This window comes from Pseudophryne corroboree, chromosome 4 (assembly GCF_028390025.1).
Source record: "Pseudophryne corroboree isolate aPseCor3 chromosome 4, aPseCor3.hap2, whole genome shotgun sequence".
In the NCBI taxonomy this organism is placed as follows: Eukaryota; Metazoa; Chordata; class Amphibia; order Anura; family Myobatrachidae; genus Pseudophryne; species Pseudophryne corroboree.
This window is the reverse complement of record NC_086447.1, coordinates 600,342,281-600,359,388: the sequence shown is the minus strand read 5'-3', so window position 1 is coordinate 600,359,388 and position 17,108 is coordinate 600,342,281. Positions and strand designations below refer to the sequence as shown.

Genomic DNA, 17,108 nt, shown 5'->3' with positions numbered 1-17,108 from the left:
TGTTATAAAATTGTTGGGGGACCTGTGACCCTTTTTATGATTCACAGGTGGTTGCAGTAGATGGTAGTGACCATAGTTAGTGCTAAACCGTTAAACAGTCAGGGAAAATAGTAAGGTCCCTGACAAAATCTGTTTCACATGATCTAAGAGAAGAACGGTAGGCTTGGGGCTTTATTCAGCTCGCATCGCTATAGTGATGTGAACGCATTTCCCGGCTATTCCATCAGTGCGTATTCTGCGAGGTCTGTGAAATGCGTTCGCATCACAGTGATGCGAATGCCAGGCAGAGGCGTTCGTGGGACAGTTGGGGATGGCGACGTGGAGTTACAGTGGGCGGGTTCTGGGCCGTTGCTGTGACAGGAAACATGGCAGCCAAGCTGCAGAAGCAGGGGGCTTCCCTTAATCAGTGATGCGTTCGCAATTGAATTGCGATTGCATCGCTGGGCAGCCTTGCCCTGTGCTGGGTGGCCCCCAGCATGCAAGTGAAAGCAGCTGCAGTTTTGCTGAATAAGGCCCTTTGCCTTTATTAATAAATCATCCGAATAAGGAATTACAGTGATACCTCTGGATATGAGGAGAGCCACAATTACTGCCGTCACTTTTGTGAAGACCCTCAGGGCCATAACAATGCCAAAAACCAGTGCTGTGAAATGGAGTAGCTTAGACTGAATTACAAAGCTGGACAACGACTGATGACCTTCCCAAATGGGCACATGCTGGTATGCCTCATTCTTGTCTAAAGATTCCGCAAATAACCTTATTTTGAACCTGGCCTCCTGAAAGTGCAGATTCAAAGATTTATATTCAATATCAGCCTGAAAGAGCTATCTTAGTTTTGAACTAGAAACAGCTTGGAGTAAAACCCCATTTTTCTTTGGTCTTTAAGAAAAGAAACAATAACCCTTGCTGACGGAAATAATTTTTTTTTACAAATCCACTGCCAGAAGCTTTTTCAGATTTGTGGGAAAATAAAGGTTTGGGAAGGACCTCACCCATGAGGTCTTTATATAACCTCTGATCATTAGATCCCTTATCAAAATTTCTGAGACGGATTCTTCCTTTAAAGCAAATGACCAAACTGGATAAAAGGCTGGCCCACTAGAATTGGAAGCTGAAGAAGTAAGAAAAGAGCTCTTCTCTCCAGTGGCCATGGAGATAATCTTACCCAGCTCTATCCAAAAAAAATTCCAAAGATTTCTTAGAAACCTGTACCAGCCTACCAAGTTCTAAGCCATAGAGCCCTAAATGCTGCAACTGTCATACCAGAAATATGAGCATCTAATGGAGTTGCATCAATGATCGCCTTACCCAAGTAAGCTGAAGCCTCTCACATATTTAACCACAGATAAGTCTGCTCTCGACATACCTGAACATACAGTACTGTATGTTCTCCTCAAACTGGCTAGTCCAGTGTTTAACAGCCTTACTAACTAAAGATATAGCCAAGACTGACTTAAGTACCACACCAGTAGCCATGAAGATTGAATATATGTTAATTTCAATCTTCCAATCAGAAATTTATTTTAAAGAAGCTCATTAGGAACCGTGATTGTGGTAGCTTTTACTAACTGGGGGGCAAGCATTTCTTTTAGATAGTATTCCCACTTAATCCTGTCGGTTATATAGGAAGCAGATGATAAAGCTGGAATGTCTGTGAAAGTTTAAACCTCTTAACTTTATTTCAAGACCAAGTCTCTTCTAGCAATTCATTTGACTCAGGGGAGGAAGGAAAACCCACTATCTGTTTTCTTTTCTTTTTAAAGAGAGCAACATCCTTACTTTCAGGATCATCCTGAATCTGCAGCACCTGCCTGCCTGCTCTAATTAAGGCTTCCACCCCTGCTTATTGCCAAAATCTTTGTATGTCACTGATCTTGAAGTTGAGCAAGCTGAGAGGATAGATCCATTGCTAGACTGGCTTGAATTGATGCGGCAGGAACAATAGGCAAGTCCTTTGTGGTGGAAGTGTGATTTGGAGGGAAGCTGCGGGACAAGCCGCTTTGAGGTTCTTTGATCCTGGTCAGTAGGGGATGATGTAAGTGAACGGAGTAAAAAACAGTGCCTAGCATGCCTGTCAGGAATGAAGTCTCTTGGCAGCCTCGATGTATAGCAAGTGTTTGTGATCAGTAATGACTGTAGTGACGTGTCTGGCACCCTCTAGCCAGTGCCTCCAATCCTAAAGGGCCCATTTTACTGCAAGGTGCTCCCAAATCACTACATTTATTTATTTATTAACAGTTATTTATATAGCGCACACATTTTCCATATTCTGCAGCGCTTTACAGAGAATATTTGGCCATTCACATCAGTCCCTGCCCCAGTGGAGCTTACAATCTATATTCCCTACCACACATGTACACGCACACACATTTGGGTTAATTTTTGTTGGGAGCCAATTAACCTACCTGTATATTTTTGGATTGTGGGAGGAAACCCACGCAAGTACGGGGAGAATATACAAACTCCACGCAGTTAGGGCCATGGTGGTAATGAGCCCATGTCTTCAGTGCTGTGAGGCAGTAATGCTAACCATTACACCATCCGTACTGCCCCAATATAGTTTCCTTCGGCGGAAGAGAATTTCCTTGATAAGAAAGCACAGGGGTGCAGCCTTTTCCCAGCTGCATCACACTGGGACAAACCCGCACCAACCCTACCTCGACAACAAAAGGAAACTCCAGGTTAGGATAACGAAGTACTGGGGCTGTATCAAAAGGGAGCCAACACCGATAAATGGATGCATTAAGCTCCAAAAGTATCAAAGGCTTTTAAAGTTTGAGACACCCATTTAGTGGTGTTGGCTACCTTTTATGGTTACAGCTCTGATAAGAGCTGTAAAGACACAGAGCGCAAAAAAATCACTGCACCAACTTAAAAGGCCTAATGAAACCTTTGCTAAGGTTTTCTTTGATGCAGTCATCCATGGCTTTTGTCTTAAGAATTAAGAGGGCTTATTATCTAGCCTTAGGTAATTTAGCTGCAGGGATGAGATTGATAGTGTAGTCGTAGTCACGATGTGAAGGCAATGTATCTGCTTTGCTTTTTGAAAAAACATCCTGGTAATCAAGATAATGGTGAGGCAGTCCTTCGGGAAACCTACTGCAATACTGTGACAAGGCAAGGGCAGACAGGTATTGATACAACCGGGACTCCAACGAGTAATCTCCCCTGAATTCCAGTCAATCACAGGATTATGATGTTTTAGCCATGGGGTAGCCCAGGGTGAGAGGCACCAAGGGGCAATGAATCGGGAACAGGGTCACAACCTCTGAATGCAAGGACCCCAAGAGTAACTGAATGAGTCTTGTTTGATGTCTTACTTTACCTTCAAGTACCTGGTTGCCATCAAGGCCGCACATTGTGATTGCCGTAGAAATTGCAGAGAGAGATATATTAAAAATTTTGGCAAGCCCGATATCCATGAAAATTCCGGGTACATCACTATCCAAAAAAGCAGTAATATCCGTGAACAGGTTGCCAAAATAAATCTGAGCAGGAGCAAGAAGGGATTGTTGTGTGATGGTGAGCCTGCTGATCTGGCGGTTCTGCCTATGTCGGGTACTATGGGGTTCGGTCGCCTTCCCGTCCCAGTCCGTGCCCCCTCAGTACTCTGGCCGCTCAATTTACCACTGTATGGAGACTTTGTTGTTCACTCCTCCATCTGGTGCCCGATCCCCCGTGTTATGCTTGGGGTGCGATTCATGGAACCTGACGAATGCCAGGGGACCACGGGACTTCTGGGTTGTCTCAGACTCATGACGCACGTGCGTCCCATTCGTTCCCGGTGGTGTGCCTCGTCGGGCGCACCTAGTCGCAGACGAAGCCATGATTAGCGTGGCTCCATCTATATAATCTGAGGAATTCACACACACACTGCACTCACTATACTAACAATAATAAACAGCTGAGTTTTAGTTCATGTATTGATCAATGCATTAAAGCCTGCAGCCCCCGGCAAGGGACAACACTTTGCAGGTCTTACTCTATTGCTCAAAATAATTACCATTAAAATAGCTTTCATATTACTGTTAAACTTTTTAGATATGCTACCTGGTTGAAAGCTCACAGCAACTTTGCTTTTAAAGGTGAGACGGTTACCAACACACCTGTTGTAAAACTCCTAGGAGAACGGCTGACACAAGCTATAATAAATAAGTTAAAGCAGGGTGCATGAGAAAATGTGATCACAAAAAGATTAATTACAAAATGAAGCTAATATATGGGTACTTATCCATCTTGCAGTACCCACCAGGAAGGCGTCTGATTGGCTCCAAATTTATTCTGCAGCAGGACAATGACTCCAAACTTATACCGAATATCATTAAGAACTACAGTTCCTTGCTAAAGTATTCACCCCCTTGTATTTTTACTTATTTTGTTACATTACAACCTGTAATTTTTTTTTTTTTTTTTTTTATCTGAATTTTATGTGATAGATATGCACAAAATAGTCTAAGTTGGTGAAGTGAAATGAGAAAAATGTATAGAAAAAAATAATTGTTATAAATAGAAATTTGAAAATTGGCATGTGCATTTGTATTCACCCCTTTGCTATGAAGCCCCTCAAAAGTTCTGGTGCAACCAATTACCCTCAGAAGGCACATAATTAGTGAAATGAAGTCCACCTGTGTGCAATCTAAGTGTCACATGATCTATCAGTACAAACACACCTTTTCTGAAAGGCCCCAGAGGCTGCAACACCACTAAGCAAGAGGCATCACACTATGAAGACCAAGAACAAGTCAGGGACAAAGTTGTTGAGAAGTACAAGTCAGGGATGGGTTATAAAAAAAGAAATATCCAAATCTTTGATGATCCCCTGGAGCACCATCAAATCCATCATCTTCAAATGGAAAGAACATGGTACCACAACAAACCTGCCAAGGGAGGACGGGCCACCAAAACTCACAGACCAGGCAAGGAGGGCATTAATTAGAGATGCAGCACAGAGACCAAAGGTAACCCTGAAAGAGCTGCAGAGTTCCACAGCAGAGACTGGTGTATCTGCGCATGTGACCGCAATAAGCCGTACACTCCATAGAGCTAGGCTTTTTGAAAGAGTGGCCAGAAAAAAAACATTACTTAGTGTTAAAACTAAGAAGGCACATTTTGAGTTTGCCAAAAGGTACGTGAACGAATCCCCAAATGTATAGACAGTACTGTGCGTGTGTATGTGTGCATGTATGTATGTATATGTGTGTGATATATATAATTTATACCATGTTGCACCCCAAATCTAGTAGAGTGGGTGCAGTGGATTTGGGCTTATTGGTCTGTTTACCATAACTTCACTGGACATTTAGGGGGGAATTCAATTGTTTTATTGTGCTTGATGTCCCGTCTAAAGTTACGGGAGATAGCTGGGCAATATGCAATTGCCCCCACTTATCGCACTCATTAGAGACTGGTTTAGGCGCGCAATGCACTTAAACTCGACTAAACTAATGGGCGTGAGCGCATAAAAAAACCTGTTTGGGTGCCCAAACGGGTCTTTTTATGCAAATTTCAGCTCTTTACCTCTGGGGGCAATGAAATTAACTTCTCGCGCCCGTCGGCAGCAATTTAGGAATAGCTGTCGACGGGCACTCGCATGTGTTGGGACCCACAATAACATTTGAATTTGGCCCTTATTGTTTTGCATACCCTTTTATTGTGTAACATTCAAAAATATATTTTTCAGTTGTGAGAAGACCTCCGCACAATGAGTGATGACATTCCAAATGACCCTAATGGTAAACGCATCATTTGTGATGGGGAATATGCAACAGTGCGTTATGTTGGAATGGTGCCACCTACAGCAGGTATGCATAATTCTGTACAATATCGCTATAGTAAAATTTAATGAATTTAGTTGCTTGGTAGTTTATATTTCTCTTACGTCCTAGAGGATGCTGGGGACTCCGTAAGGACCATGGGTGATAGACGGGCTCCGCAGGAGACATGGGCACTACAAAGAACTTTAGATGGGTGTGCACTGGCTCCTCCCTCTATGCCCCTCCTCCAGACCTCAGTTAGATCCTGTACCCAGAGGAGACTTGGTGCATTACAGGGGAGCTCTCCTGAGTTTCTCTGAAAAAGAATTTTGTTAGGTTTTTTATTTTCAGGGAGCACTGCTGGCAACAGGCTCCCTGCAGCGTGGGACTGAGGGGAAAGAAGCATACCTACTTAAGTGATAGGCTCTGCTTCTTAGGCTACTGGACACCATTGGCTCCAGAGGGTCGGAACGCAGGTCTCACCCTCGCCGTTCGTCCCGGAGCCGCGCCGCCGTCCCCCTCACAGATCCGGAAGATAGAAGCCGGGTGAGTATCAGAAGAAAGAAGACTTCAAAGGCGGCTAAAGACTTCAGATCTTCTCTGAGGTTACCGCTGCGCGCCATTGCTCCCACACACAACACACACAGCGGGTACTGATGGGTGCAGGGCACAGGGGGGGCGCCCTGGGCAGCAATATTAAACCTCTTGGGACTGGCTAAAGTATATAGATATACTGGGGAGGCAGTATATAAGATAATCCCCCGCCAGTATTGTGAATTTGAGCGGGACCGAAGCCCGCCGCTGAGGGGGCGGGGCTTGATCCTCCAGCACTAACCAGCGCCATTTTCTCCACAGCACACTGCAGAGAAGCTGGCTCCCCGGACTCTCCCCTGCTGAACACGGTGACAGAGGGCAAAAAAGAGGGGGGGGGGGGGGGGCACATTAGATTGGCGCAGTGAGTGTATATACATATATTGGTATAAAAGCGCTGTTTAACTGGGAATTCTGTTTCCATAGTCAGGTGGCGCTGGGTGTGTGCTGCATACTCTCTCTCTGTCTCTCCAAAGGGCCTTAGTGGGGAATTGTCTCCATATAAATATATCCCTGAGTGTGTGGGGGTGTCAGTACGTGTGTGTCGGCATGTCTGAAGCGGAAGGCTCATCTAAGGAGGAGGTGGAGCAAAAGATTGTGGTATCGCCGTCGGCAACGCCGACACCGTATTGGTTGGACATGTGGAATGTTTTAAATGCAAATGTGTCTTTATTACATAAGAGATTGGACAAAGCAGAGTGACAGGGATAGAACAGGGAGTGAATCCATGGCTTTGACTGTGTCACAGGGCCCTTCAGGGTCTCAAAAACGTCCCCTGTCCCAAGTAGCAGACACAGATACCGACACGGATTCTGACTCCAGTGTCGACTACGATGATGCGAGGTTACACCCAAGAGTGGCCAAAAGTATTCATTACACGATTATTGCAATAAAGGATGTTTTACATATTACAGATGACCCCTCTGTCCCTGACACGAGGGTACACATTATATGTACATACAGCTAGAGATAAATCTCAAACTGTATATATATCTGGCGCTGAAATGCAATGTATGGTAATAATTTACCAGATGGTGATCAGTAAAAATCGAGACTTATAGGGCTGCTGAGCAAAACAGCTGGTTAGGCTGAACAACTAATTGAAGTACAAAGAAGGAAGAAATGCTCTGCGCACCAAAAATCACTTGGAATTAATTAATTGATTAATTAAGTGCAGTCTAGCAAGGAGAATGATTGACTCAATGAAGCTTGACCTTTTTTATAAAGAAAAATATTTTATAAAACAGTTAATGACACAGAACAAAGTATATGAGACAAACAGTACATATATATATATATATATATATAGCAGTATAAAAACCGGAGGTTTTCACCTCTTGCAAGTGTAAACAGAAACACTGTATCTAACTTTTATGAACGTGCTGTTTAAACAGCATACAATGTATCTAAAATGCAGATCAGATATCTTAAGTGAAAGAGGCTCTTTACAGAGAGCAACAATTGATTCTGACACTGGCGTCCCAGTGTGGAATCATATAAAATGTCCACAGATGGCTCCACAATATGAAATTATTAGAAGCAAAACAAACGGTAATAATTATCCCCGTGCTGATTCCTGAGATGTAATGCAGAGTCCTGTATGCATTTGCACGAGGAGAATGTAAAAATTTGTAATTGCTGCCACAATGGTAATTAGAGGACAGACTTGCTGGAATACTTATTCTCCGTTGTAATAGCCGTCAGTTGACCATCAGATGATGACATATAGGGAGTTTCCCAGCAAGGGACGTGATCCGTATGGCTATCGGTAACAGCATGAAACGGCAAAGTCGCTGATGGCTGGCGCCGCACTGGTCTCACAGCGGAGATCTGTCTATATCCAGCTGATCGCAGCGGGATTTTGATGTAGAAATGCCGTTAGCAACTGGACTCCCTTTAACCTCACTGCGGAGGTATGATTCCTGTAGGTCACTTGGCTTAGATGTGGACGTCCACATCTAAGCCAAGTGACCTACAGGAATCATACCTCCGCAGTGAGGTTAAAGGGAGTCCAGTTGCTAACGGCATTTCTACATCAGAATCCCGCTGCGATCAGCTGGATATAGACAGATCTCCGCTGTGAGACCAGTGCGGCGCCAGCCATCAGCGGCTTTGCCGTTTCATGCTGTTACCGATAGCCATACGGATCACGTCCCTTGCTGGGAAACTCCCTATATGTCATCATCTGATGGTCAACTGACGGCTATTACAACGGAGAATAAGTATTCCAGCAAGTCTGTCCTCTAATTACCATTGTGGCAGCTATTACAAATTTTTACATTCTCCTCGTGCAAATGCATACAGGATTCTGCATTACATCTCAGGAATCAGCACGGGGGTAATTATTACCGTTTGTTTTGCTTCTAATAATTTCATATTGTGGAGCCATCTGTGGACATTTTATATGATTCCACACTGGGACGCCAGTGTCAGAATCAATTGTTGCTCTCTGTAAAGAGCCTCTTTCACTTAAGATATCTGATCTGCATTTTAGATACATTGTATGCTGTTTAAACAGCACGTTCATAAAAGTTAGATACAGTGTTTCTGTTTACACTTGCAAGAGGTGAAAACCTCCGGTTTTTATACTGCTATATATATATATATATATATATATGTACTGTTTGTCTCATATACTTTGTTCTGTGTCATTAACTGTTTTATAAAATATTTTTCTTTATAAAAAAGGTCAAACTTCATTGAGTCAATCATTCTCCTTGCTAGACGGCACTTAATTAACCAATTAATTAATTCCAAGTGATTTTTGGTGCGCAGAGCATTTCTTCCTTCTTTGTACTTCAACGAGGGTACACATGTTTAAGGAAAAGAAACCTGAGGTAACCTTTCCCCCATCTCATGAGCTGAACGCGTTATTTGAAAAGGCTTGGGAAACTCCAGATAAAAAACTTCAGATTCCCAATAGAATTCTTATGGCGTATCCTTTCCCTGCGCAGGACAGGTTACGGTGGGAATCCTCGCCCAGGGTGGACAAGGCGTTAACGCGCTTGTCAAAAAAGGTGGCGCTGCCGTCTCCAGACACAGCAGCCCTCAAGGATCTTGCTGATCGCAGACAGGGAACTACCTTAAAATCAATTTATACACATACGGGTGCTTTGCTCAGACCGGCAATAGCATCGGCTTGGGTTTGTAGTGCGGTAGCAGCTTGGTCAGATAACTTGTCAGCTGACATTGATACCCTAGATAGGGATACCATTTTATTGACCTTAGGTCATATTAAAGACGCAGTCTTATATATGGGAGACGCTCAGAGAGACGTTGGGCTACTAGGTTCAAGAGCCAACGCCATGGCGATTTCTGCTAGGCGAGCCCTGTGGACCCGCCAATGGACCGGTGATGCCGACTCAAAGAAGCATATGGAAGTTTTACCTTACAAAGGTAAGGATTTATTTGGGGAAGTTCTCGCCGACCTGGTTTCCACAGCTACCGCGGGTAAATCTACCTTTTTACCTTATGTTTCCCCACAGCAAAAGAAAACGACGCAGTATCAGATGCAGTCCTTTCGGTCGCATAAGTCCAGAAGAGGTCGGGGCTCTTCCTTCCTCGCCAGAGGTAAGGGTAGAGGGAAAAAACTGCCGGCTACGGCTAGTTCCCAGGAGCAGAAGTCCTCCCCGGCTTCTACTAAATCCACCGCATGACTCTGGGGCTCCACTGAGGGAGTCTGCGCAAGTGGGGGCACGTCTTCAACTCTTCAGCCACGTCTGGGTTCAGTCAGACGTGGATCCTTGAGCAATGGAAATTGTATCCCAGGGTTACAAGCTGGAATTCGAAGACATGCCTCCTCGCCGGTTTTTCAAATCGGCTTTACCAGCCTCTTCCCCAGAAAGGGAGATAGTTTTATCTGCAATTAAAAAATTGTGTCAACAACAAGTGGTTGTCGAGGTTCCCCGGGTTCAACAGGGAAAAGGGTACTATTCAACCCTATTTGTGGTCCCGAAACCGGATGCCTCGGTCAGACCCATTCTAAATTTAAAATCCCTAAACCTGTACTTGAAAAAGTTCAAATTCAAGATGGAATCCCTCCGGGCAGTAATCTCCAGCCTGGAAGGGGGGGATTTTATGGTGTCACTGGACATAAAGGATGCATACCTTCATGTCCCCATATATCCCTCTCATCAGGCATACCTGAGATTCGCTGTACAGGACTGTCACTACCAGTTTCAGACGTTGCCGTTTGGGCTTTCCACAGCCCCGAGGATTTTCACCAAGGTGATGGGAGAAATGATGGTGCTCCTGCGCCGGCAGGGAGTCACAATTATCCCGTACTTGGACGATCTCCTGATAAAAGCGAGATCGAGAGATCAGTTGCTGAAAAGCGTGGCGCTCTCCCTGGGAGTGCTGCAGCAACATGGCTGGATTCTAAATCTACCAAAGTCACAGTTGGTTCCAACAACTCGACTATCGTTCTTAGGCATGATTCTGAACACGGAACAAAAGAGGGTTTTTCTCCCAACGGAAAAAGCCCAGGAACTCCAGAACATAGTCAGAGACCTGTTAAAACCGAAGAGAGTGTCGGTCCATCAATGCACTCGAGTACTGGGGAAAATGGTGGCGACCTACGAGGCCATCCCCTTCGGCAGGTTTCATGCGAGGACGTTTCAGTGGGACCTTCTGGACAAGTGGTCCGGGTCCCATCTCCAAATTCATCAGAAAATAAGCCTGTCCCCCAGGGCCAGGGTGTCTCTCCTGTGGTGGCTGCAGAGTGCTCATCTTCTAGAGGGTCGCAGGTTCGGCATTCAAGACTGGGTTCTGGTGACCACAGACGCGAGCCTCCGAGGTTGGGGAGCAGTCACACAAGGAAGAAACTTTCAGGGGATATGGTCAAGTCAGGAGGCTTGTCTACACATCAACGTAGAGGAATTGAGGGCCATATACAACGGCCTACGTCAAGCGGAGAATCTTCTTCGCCACCTACCAGTTCTGATTCAATCAGACAACGTCACAGCTGTGGCTCATGTAAACCGCCAAGGCGGAACAAGGAGCAGAGTGGCAATGGCGGAAGCCACCAGGATTCTGCGCTGGGCGGAAAATCACATAAGCGCTTTGGCAGCAGTCTTCATTTCGGGAGTGGACAACTGGGAAGCAGACTTCCTCAGCAGACACGATCTCCATCCAGGAGAGTGGGGACTTCATCAAGAAGTTTTTGCAGAGATAACAAGTCAGTGGGGACTTCCTCAAATAGACATGATGGCTTCACGCCTCAACAAGAAGCTTCGGAGGTATTGTGCCAGGTCAAGGGACCCTCAGGCAGTAGCTGTGGACGCCCTGGTGACACCGTGGGTGTTTCAGTCGGTCTATGTGTTCCCTCCTCTTCCACTCATCTCAAAGATATTGAGAATCATAAGACGAAAAAGAGTACAGACAATACTCATTGTTCCAGATTGGCCTCGAAGGGCCTGGTATTCAGATCTTCAGGAAATGCTCACAGAAGATCCGTGGCCTCTTCCTCTCAGAGAGGACCTGTTGCAACAAGGGCCCTGCGTGTTCCAAGACTTACCGCGGTTACGTTTGACGGCATGGCGGTTGAACACCGAATCCTAGCTGGGAAAGGCATTCCGGAAGAAGTCATCCCTACTCTGATAAAGGCTAGGAGGGAAGTGACGGCGAAACATCACCGTATCTGGAGAAAGTATGTATCTTGGTATGAATCCAAGAATGCTCCTACGGAAGATTTCCATCTGGGCCGTTTTCTCCACTTTCTGCAGACAGGAGTGGATATGGGCCTAAAATTAGGTTCCATTAAGGTACAGATTTCGGCCCTATCAATTTTCTTTCAGAAGGAATTGGCTTCTCTCCCAGAAGTCCAGACTTTTGTAAAGGGAGTGCTGCACATACAGCCTCCTTTTGTGCCTCCAGTGGCACCATTGGACCTTTAACGTGGTGTTACAGTTCCTAAAATCTCACTGGTTTAAACCTCTTCAAACAGTTGAGTTAAGATTTCTCACTTGGAAGGTGGTCATGTTGTTGGCCTTGGCATCTGCAAGGCGGGTGTCCGAATTGGCGGCTTTGTCACACAAAAGCCCCTATCTGATTTTCCATGTGGATAGAGCAGAATTAAGGACTCGTCCTCAATTTTTGCCTAAGGTGGTTTCATCGTTTCACATGAACCAACCTATTGTTGGTACCTGTGGCGACGAATGACTTGGAGGATTCCAAGTCACTGGATGTAGTCAGGGCCTTAAAAGTTTATGTAGCCAGGACGGCTAGGGTTAGGAAAACAGAGGCACTGTTTGTCCTGTATGCAGCCAACAAGGTTGGCGCTCCTGCTTCTAAGCAGACTATTGCTCGTTGGATCTGTAACACGATTCAGCACGCTCATTCTATGGCTGTATTGCCGTTACCAAATTCGGTAAAGGCCCATTCCACTAGGAAGGTGGGCTCTTCTTGGGCGGCTGCCCGAGGCGTCTCGGCTTTACAGCTTTGCCGAGCGGCGACTTGGTCGGGTTCAAACACTTTTGCAAAATTTTACAAGTTTGATACCCTGGCTGATGAGGACCTTATGTTTGCTCAATCAGTGCTGCAGAGTCATTCGCACTCTCCCGCCCGGTCTGGAGCTTTGGTATAATCCCCATGGGCCTTACGGAGTCCCCAGCATCCTCTAGGACGTAAGAGAAAATAAGATTTTAAACCTACCGGTAAATCTTTTTCTCCTAGTCCGTAGAGGATGCTGGGCGCCCGTCCCAGTGCGGACATTTTTCTGCAAGGCTTGTATATAGTTATTGCTTACATAAGGGTTATGTTACAGTTGAGATCAGTCTTTGGCTAATGCTGTTTTGTTCATACTGTTAACTGGTGGCGTATATTCCATGTTATACGGTGTGGATGGTGTGGGCTGGTATGAATCTTGCCCTTAGATTAACAAAAATCCTTTCCGCGTAATGTCCGTCTCCTCTGGGCACAGTTCTCTAGCCGAGGTCTGGAGGAGGGGCATAGAGGGAGGAGCCAGTGCACACCCATCTAGAGTTCTTTGTATTGCCCATGTCTCCTGCGGAGCCCGTCTATACCCCATGGTCCTTACGGAGTCCCCAGCATCCTCTACGGACTAGGAGAAAAAGATTTACCGGTAGGTTTTAAATCTTATTTTTTTACACTGTCTCTCAAATGGGTCTGAGACTGAGGGTCGACAGCACAAAGGTCGACACACCTTAGGTCGACGCCAATTGGTCGACACACCTTATGTCTACATGGACAAAAGGTCGACATGGTCAAAAGGTCGACAGGAACAAGGTCGACATGGAAAAAGGTCGACATGAGTTTTTTATGTTTTTTTGGTGTCGTTTTCTTTGTAGAGTGACCGGGAACCCCAATTAGTGCACCGCGTCCCCTCGCATGGCTCGCTTCGCTCGCCATGCTTCGGGCATGGTGCCTTCGCTCCGCTACCGCTTCGCTCGGCACACTTTACCGTTCCAATTGTAGTCCACGTGGATCGTTAAGTATGAAAAGGTTCAAAAAAAGAAAAAAATCGTGAAAAACTCATGTCGACCTTTTTCCATGTCGACCTTTTGCCCATGTCGACCTTTTGTCCATGTTGACCTAAGGTGTGTCGACCAATTGGCGTCGACCTAAGGTGTGTCGACCTTTGTACTGTCGACCTGGAGTCCGGATACCCTCTCAAATACAGTCTGGTCTTACATAGTTTTTAAAGTTGAAAGACAATTTGTCCATTGAGTTCAACCTATTTGTGGTCTCCTATGCTGTATTATTTTTATGACTAATTTTGTCTGTTGCTAATGCCGGCCGTTGTGTTTATTCCTTTTTTTTTTATAACTATAATGTAGGACTACGCACCATAACCCTGTATATCGTTATCCATTAGAAATTTATCCTGCCCATTCTTAAGTGTTCTCCGAGTCCGCCATTACTACTCTCTCAGGAAGGGAATTCCAAACACGTATTGTCGTTAATGTGAAAAAACCTTTTCGCCTCTGTGTGCGAAATCTCCTCTCCTCTAACCTAAGCGGGTGTCCACGTGTCCTCTGTGTTGATCTTGCCAAAAACAGATCCCCCACAAGTTCTGTGTATTGTTCCCTTATATATTTGTAAATGTTGATCATGTCCCCTCTTCTTAGTCTCCTCTTTTCCAGTGTAAACATGCTTAGCCTTGCAAGCATTTCCTCATATTCCAGCATCTCCATCCCCTTAATTTGGTTGCCTGTTTCTGAACCTTTTCTAGTTCCAAGATATCCTTTTTGTAGTATGGTGCCCAAATTTGTGCACAGTACTCAAGATGTGGCCTCACTAGTGATTTATATAATGGGAGTATAACACTCTCATCCCTTGCATCAATTCCCCGCTTTATGCATGCTAATACCCTGTTAGCCTTCTTTGCTGCAATCCTACTTTGGGTACTGCTGTTTAGTTTGCTATCTATGTGAAGTCTATTTCCAGTACAGAATCCCCTAATTTTACCACATTTAGTATGTAGGTGTTATTTTTGTTTCTGCTACCAAAGTACATTACCTTACACTTGTCTGTATTGAAGCTCATTCTCCATTTTGCTGCTCATGCTACCAGTATAACGAAGTCGTTCTCAAGAGACTCCGCATCCCCTTCTGAATTTATAACCTTACACAGTTTGGTATCGTGTGCAAAAATTGACACTACTCTCTAGACATACTTCTAGATCATTAATGAAAATATTCAACGATAGTGGTCCAAGTACAGACCCCTGTGTCACACCACTTAGTACTTCAGTCCAATTTGAAAAAGTTCCATTTACCACATAGCGCTGCTCCCTATTATCTAACCAATTTCTAACCCAAGTGCATATTGTGCTCCCTAGCCCTAGCTCATGTAACTAATAGATAAGTCTCATGTGCGGTACTGTGTCGAAAGCTTTAGCAAAGTCTAGAAAAAGATTACAGCCACCTCCTTACCCTGATCAAGGTTTGCATTAACTGTTTCGTAAAAGCCTAGTAAGTTTGTTTGACATGATCTATCCTTCACAAATCCATGTTGGTTCCTATTAATAACCTTATTGGCTTCAAGGAACTTCTGCATACTATCCCTTAGAATACCTTCCAGTACTTTCCCCACTACAGATGTAAGATTACTGGTCTATAATTACCCGGTTCAGCTTTACTTCCCTTTTTGAATATCGGCGCTATTTCTGCTATACACCAGTCTTTGGGAACCATGCCTGATATAAGGGAGTCATTGAAGATCAAAAATAGCGGTCTTGCTAGTTCAGAGTGAAGCTCCATGAAAACCCTTGGGTGAATTCCGTTGAGACCAGGTGACTTATTAATCTTAATTTTTTTTAAATCGGTCATAGACTACTTCCTCACTTAAATAAGCACGTAGCAGTGGGACATTATCTTTGTTGATATTGTGTGTTAATCCCTGCATCTGGTCCTCTCTTGTAAATACCAATGAGAAAAAAAATTTAATTATTTTTTGAATGCTCGCCTTTTTTTGCCCATTAGTTCCTTAATCTTGTTGTTAAGCCACATTGGTTTGGAATGTTTAGTCCTTTGTTTGCTGCCCATGGGAATACATTTGTGAGTATTATTATTAACGAGCAGTGATTTTAATACCTCCCATTTCTCCATAGTATGTTTTCCTTGAAACAAAATTTCCCATTCAATGTCCCTTAAAGCTTCCCTCATCATGTCAAAGTGACTTTGCTAAAGTTTACAGTCCTAGTTGAGCCAATATAGGACTGCTTATGAAAACGGATATTGAAAGTGACCATATTGTGGTCACTGTTTCCCATGGGCTCCCCTACTATACTATTTGATATCAATTCCCCATTGTTAATTAATACCAGGTCTAAGATTGCATTGTACCTAGTTGGTTCCTCGATTTGTTGACGTAAGTAGTTATCATTTAGTGTGTTTAAAAACATATTACTTCTAGCGGTATCACATGAATTTTGTCCAATTTATTTCTGAATAGTTACAATCTCCCATCGCTATTACGTCTCCTACTCTTGCTGCTTTTTCAATTTGCTTCAGTAACATTTCCTCATCAGACACATTAATACCATGCGGCTTGTAGCATAGCCCCAATACTATCTTTTTTTTTTGTTCCCTTTCCCCTGCTTACAATTTCTACCCATAAAGTCTCAACAGTATTTACAGTCCCCTTGTGAATATCTTCCCGTATATCAGGTTTTAAAAACTGCTTTACGTAAAGACATTCCGCTCCACCCCGTTTATTTAACCTGTCTCTCCTGAACAGCGTATAACCCTTTAGATCGACGGTCCAATCATGAGATTCGTCCCACAAAGTTTCAGTAATGCCTATAATATCATACTAGTTCCCCCTTTTTACCTGTAAGGGTTCTAGCATTTCCATACATGCAATTAAGATAAGTATTTCCCCTTGTGCTAGGGACATCATTTTCTATATGCAGTAATGATGGCCAGTAATCGTCGTTAGTGTTTCGCCAATACCTTTGGTAGTACCCTTGTTAGCTATATAATGTATGAAGGATTAAACCCCATAAATCTGAGGGACTTTAACATTTCTGACTAAATTGCCCTGTAGGAAACCTACTCCTTTAGACTACAGCTGTGCAAGATGAAATACTTAGGTATTTATAACCAATCATTACCATCAACTCTTAAATTACAATTTATCTTATATTAAAAATGACTGACTCATGGGGCCACCAATATGTATCTTGGTTTGGTTGTATAAACTCATCGTTTGGGGAAAGAAAAGAAGACTCTTTTTTGGGGGCACTCTTATTTATATAAACCTGTACAGGAAGAATGCTGTTATCAATAAAACATAACTTTT

The 17,108-nt window shown here is 44.1% G+C and overlaps 1 protein-coding gene across 2 annotated transcripts in view; it reads left to right on the top strand.

The window, feature by feature from the left end:
• Positions 1-17,108, top strand: part of TBCE (tubulin folding cofactor E) — a 517,370-nt gene that overhangs the window by 66,614 nt on the left and 433,648 nt on the right. For both annotated transcript variants that reach the window (XR_010176094.1, XM_063917562.1), the window contains exon 4: positions 5,681-5,801. Coding sequence is in view for 1 of the 2 variants with exons in the window: in XM_063917562.1 (XP_063773632.1) it covers positions 5,702-5,801 (100 nt within the window). In the remaining variant the exon portion in view is untranslated. The remainder of the gene's footprint in view (positions 1-5,680; positions 5,802-17,108) is intronic.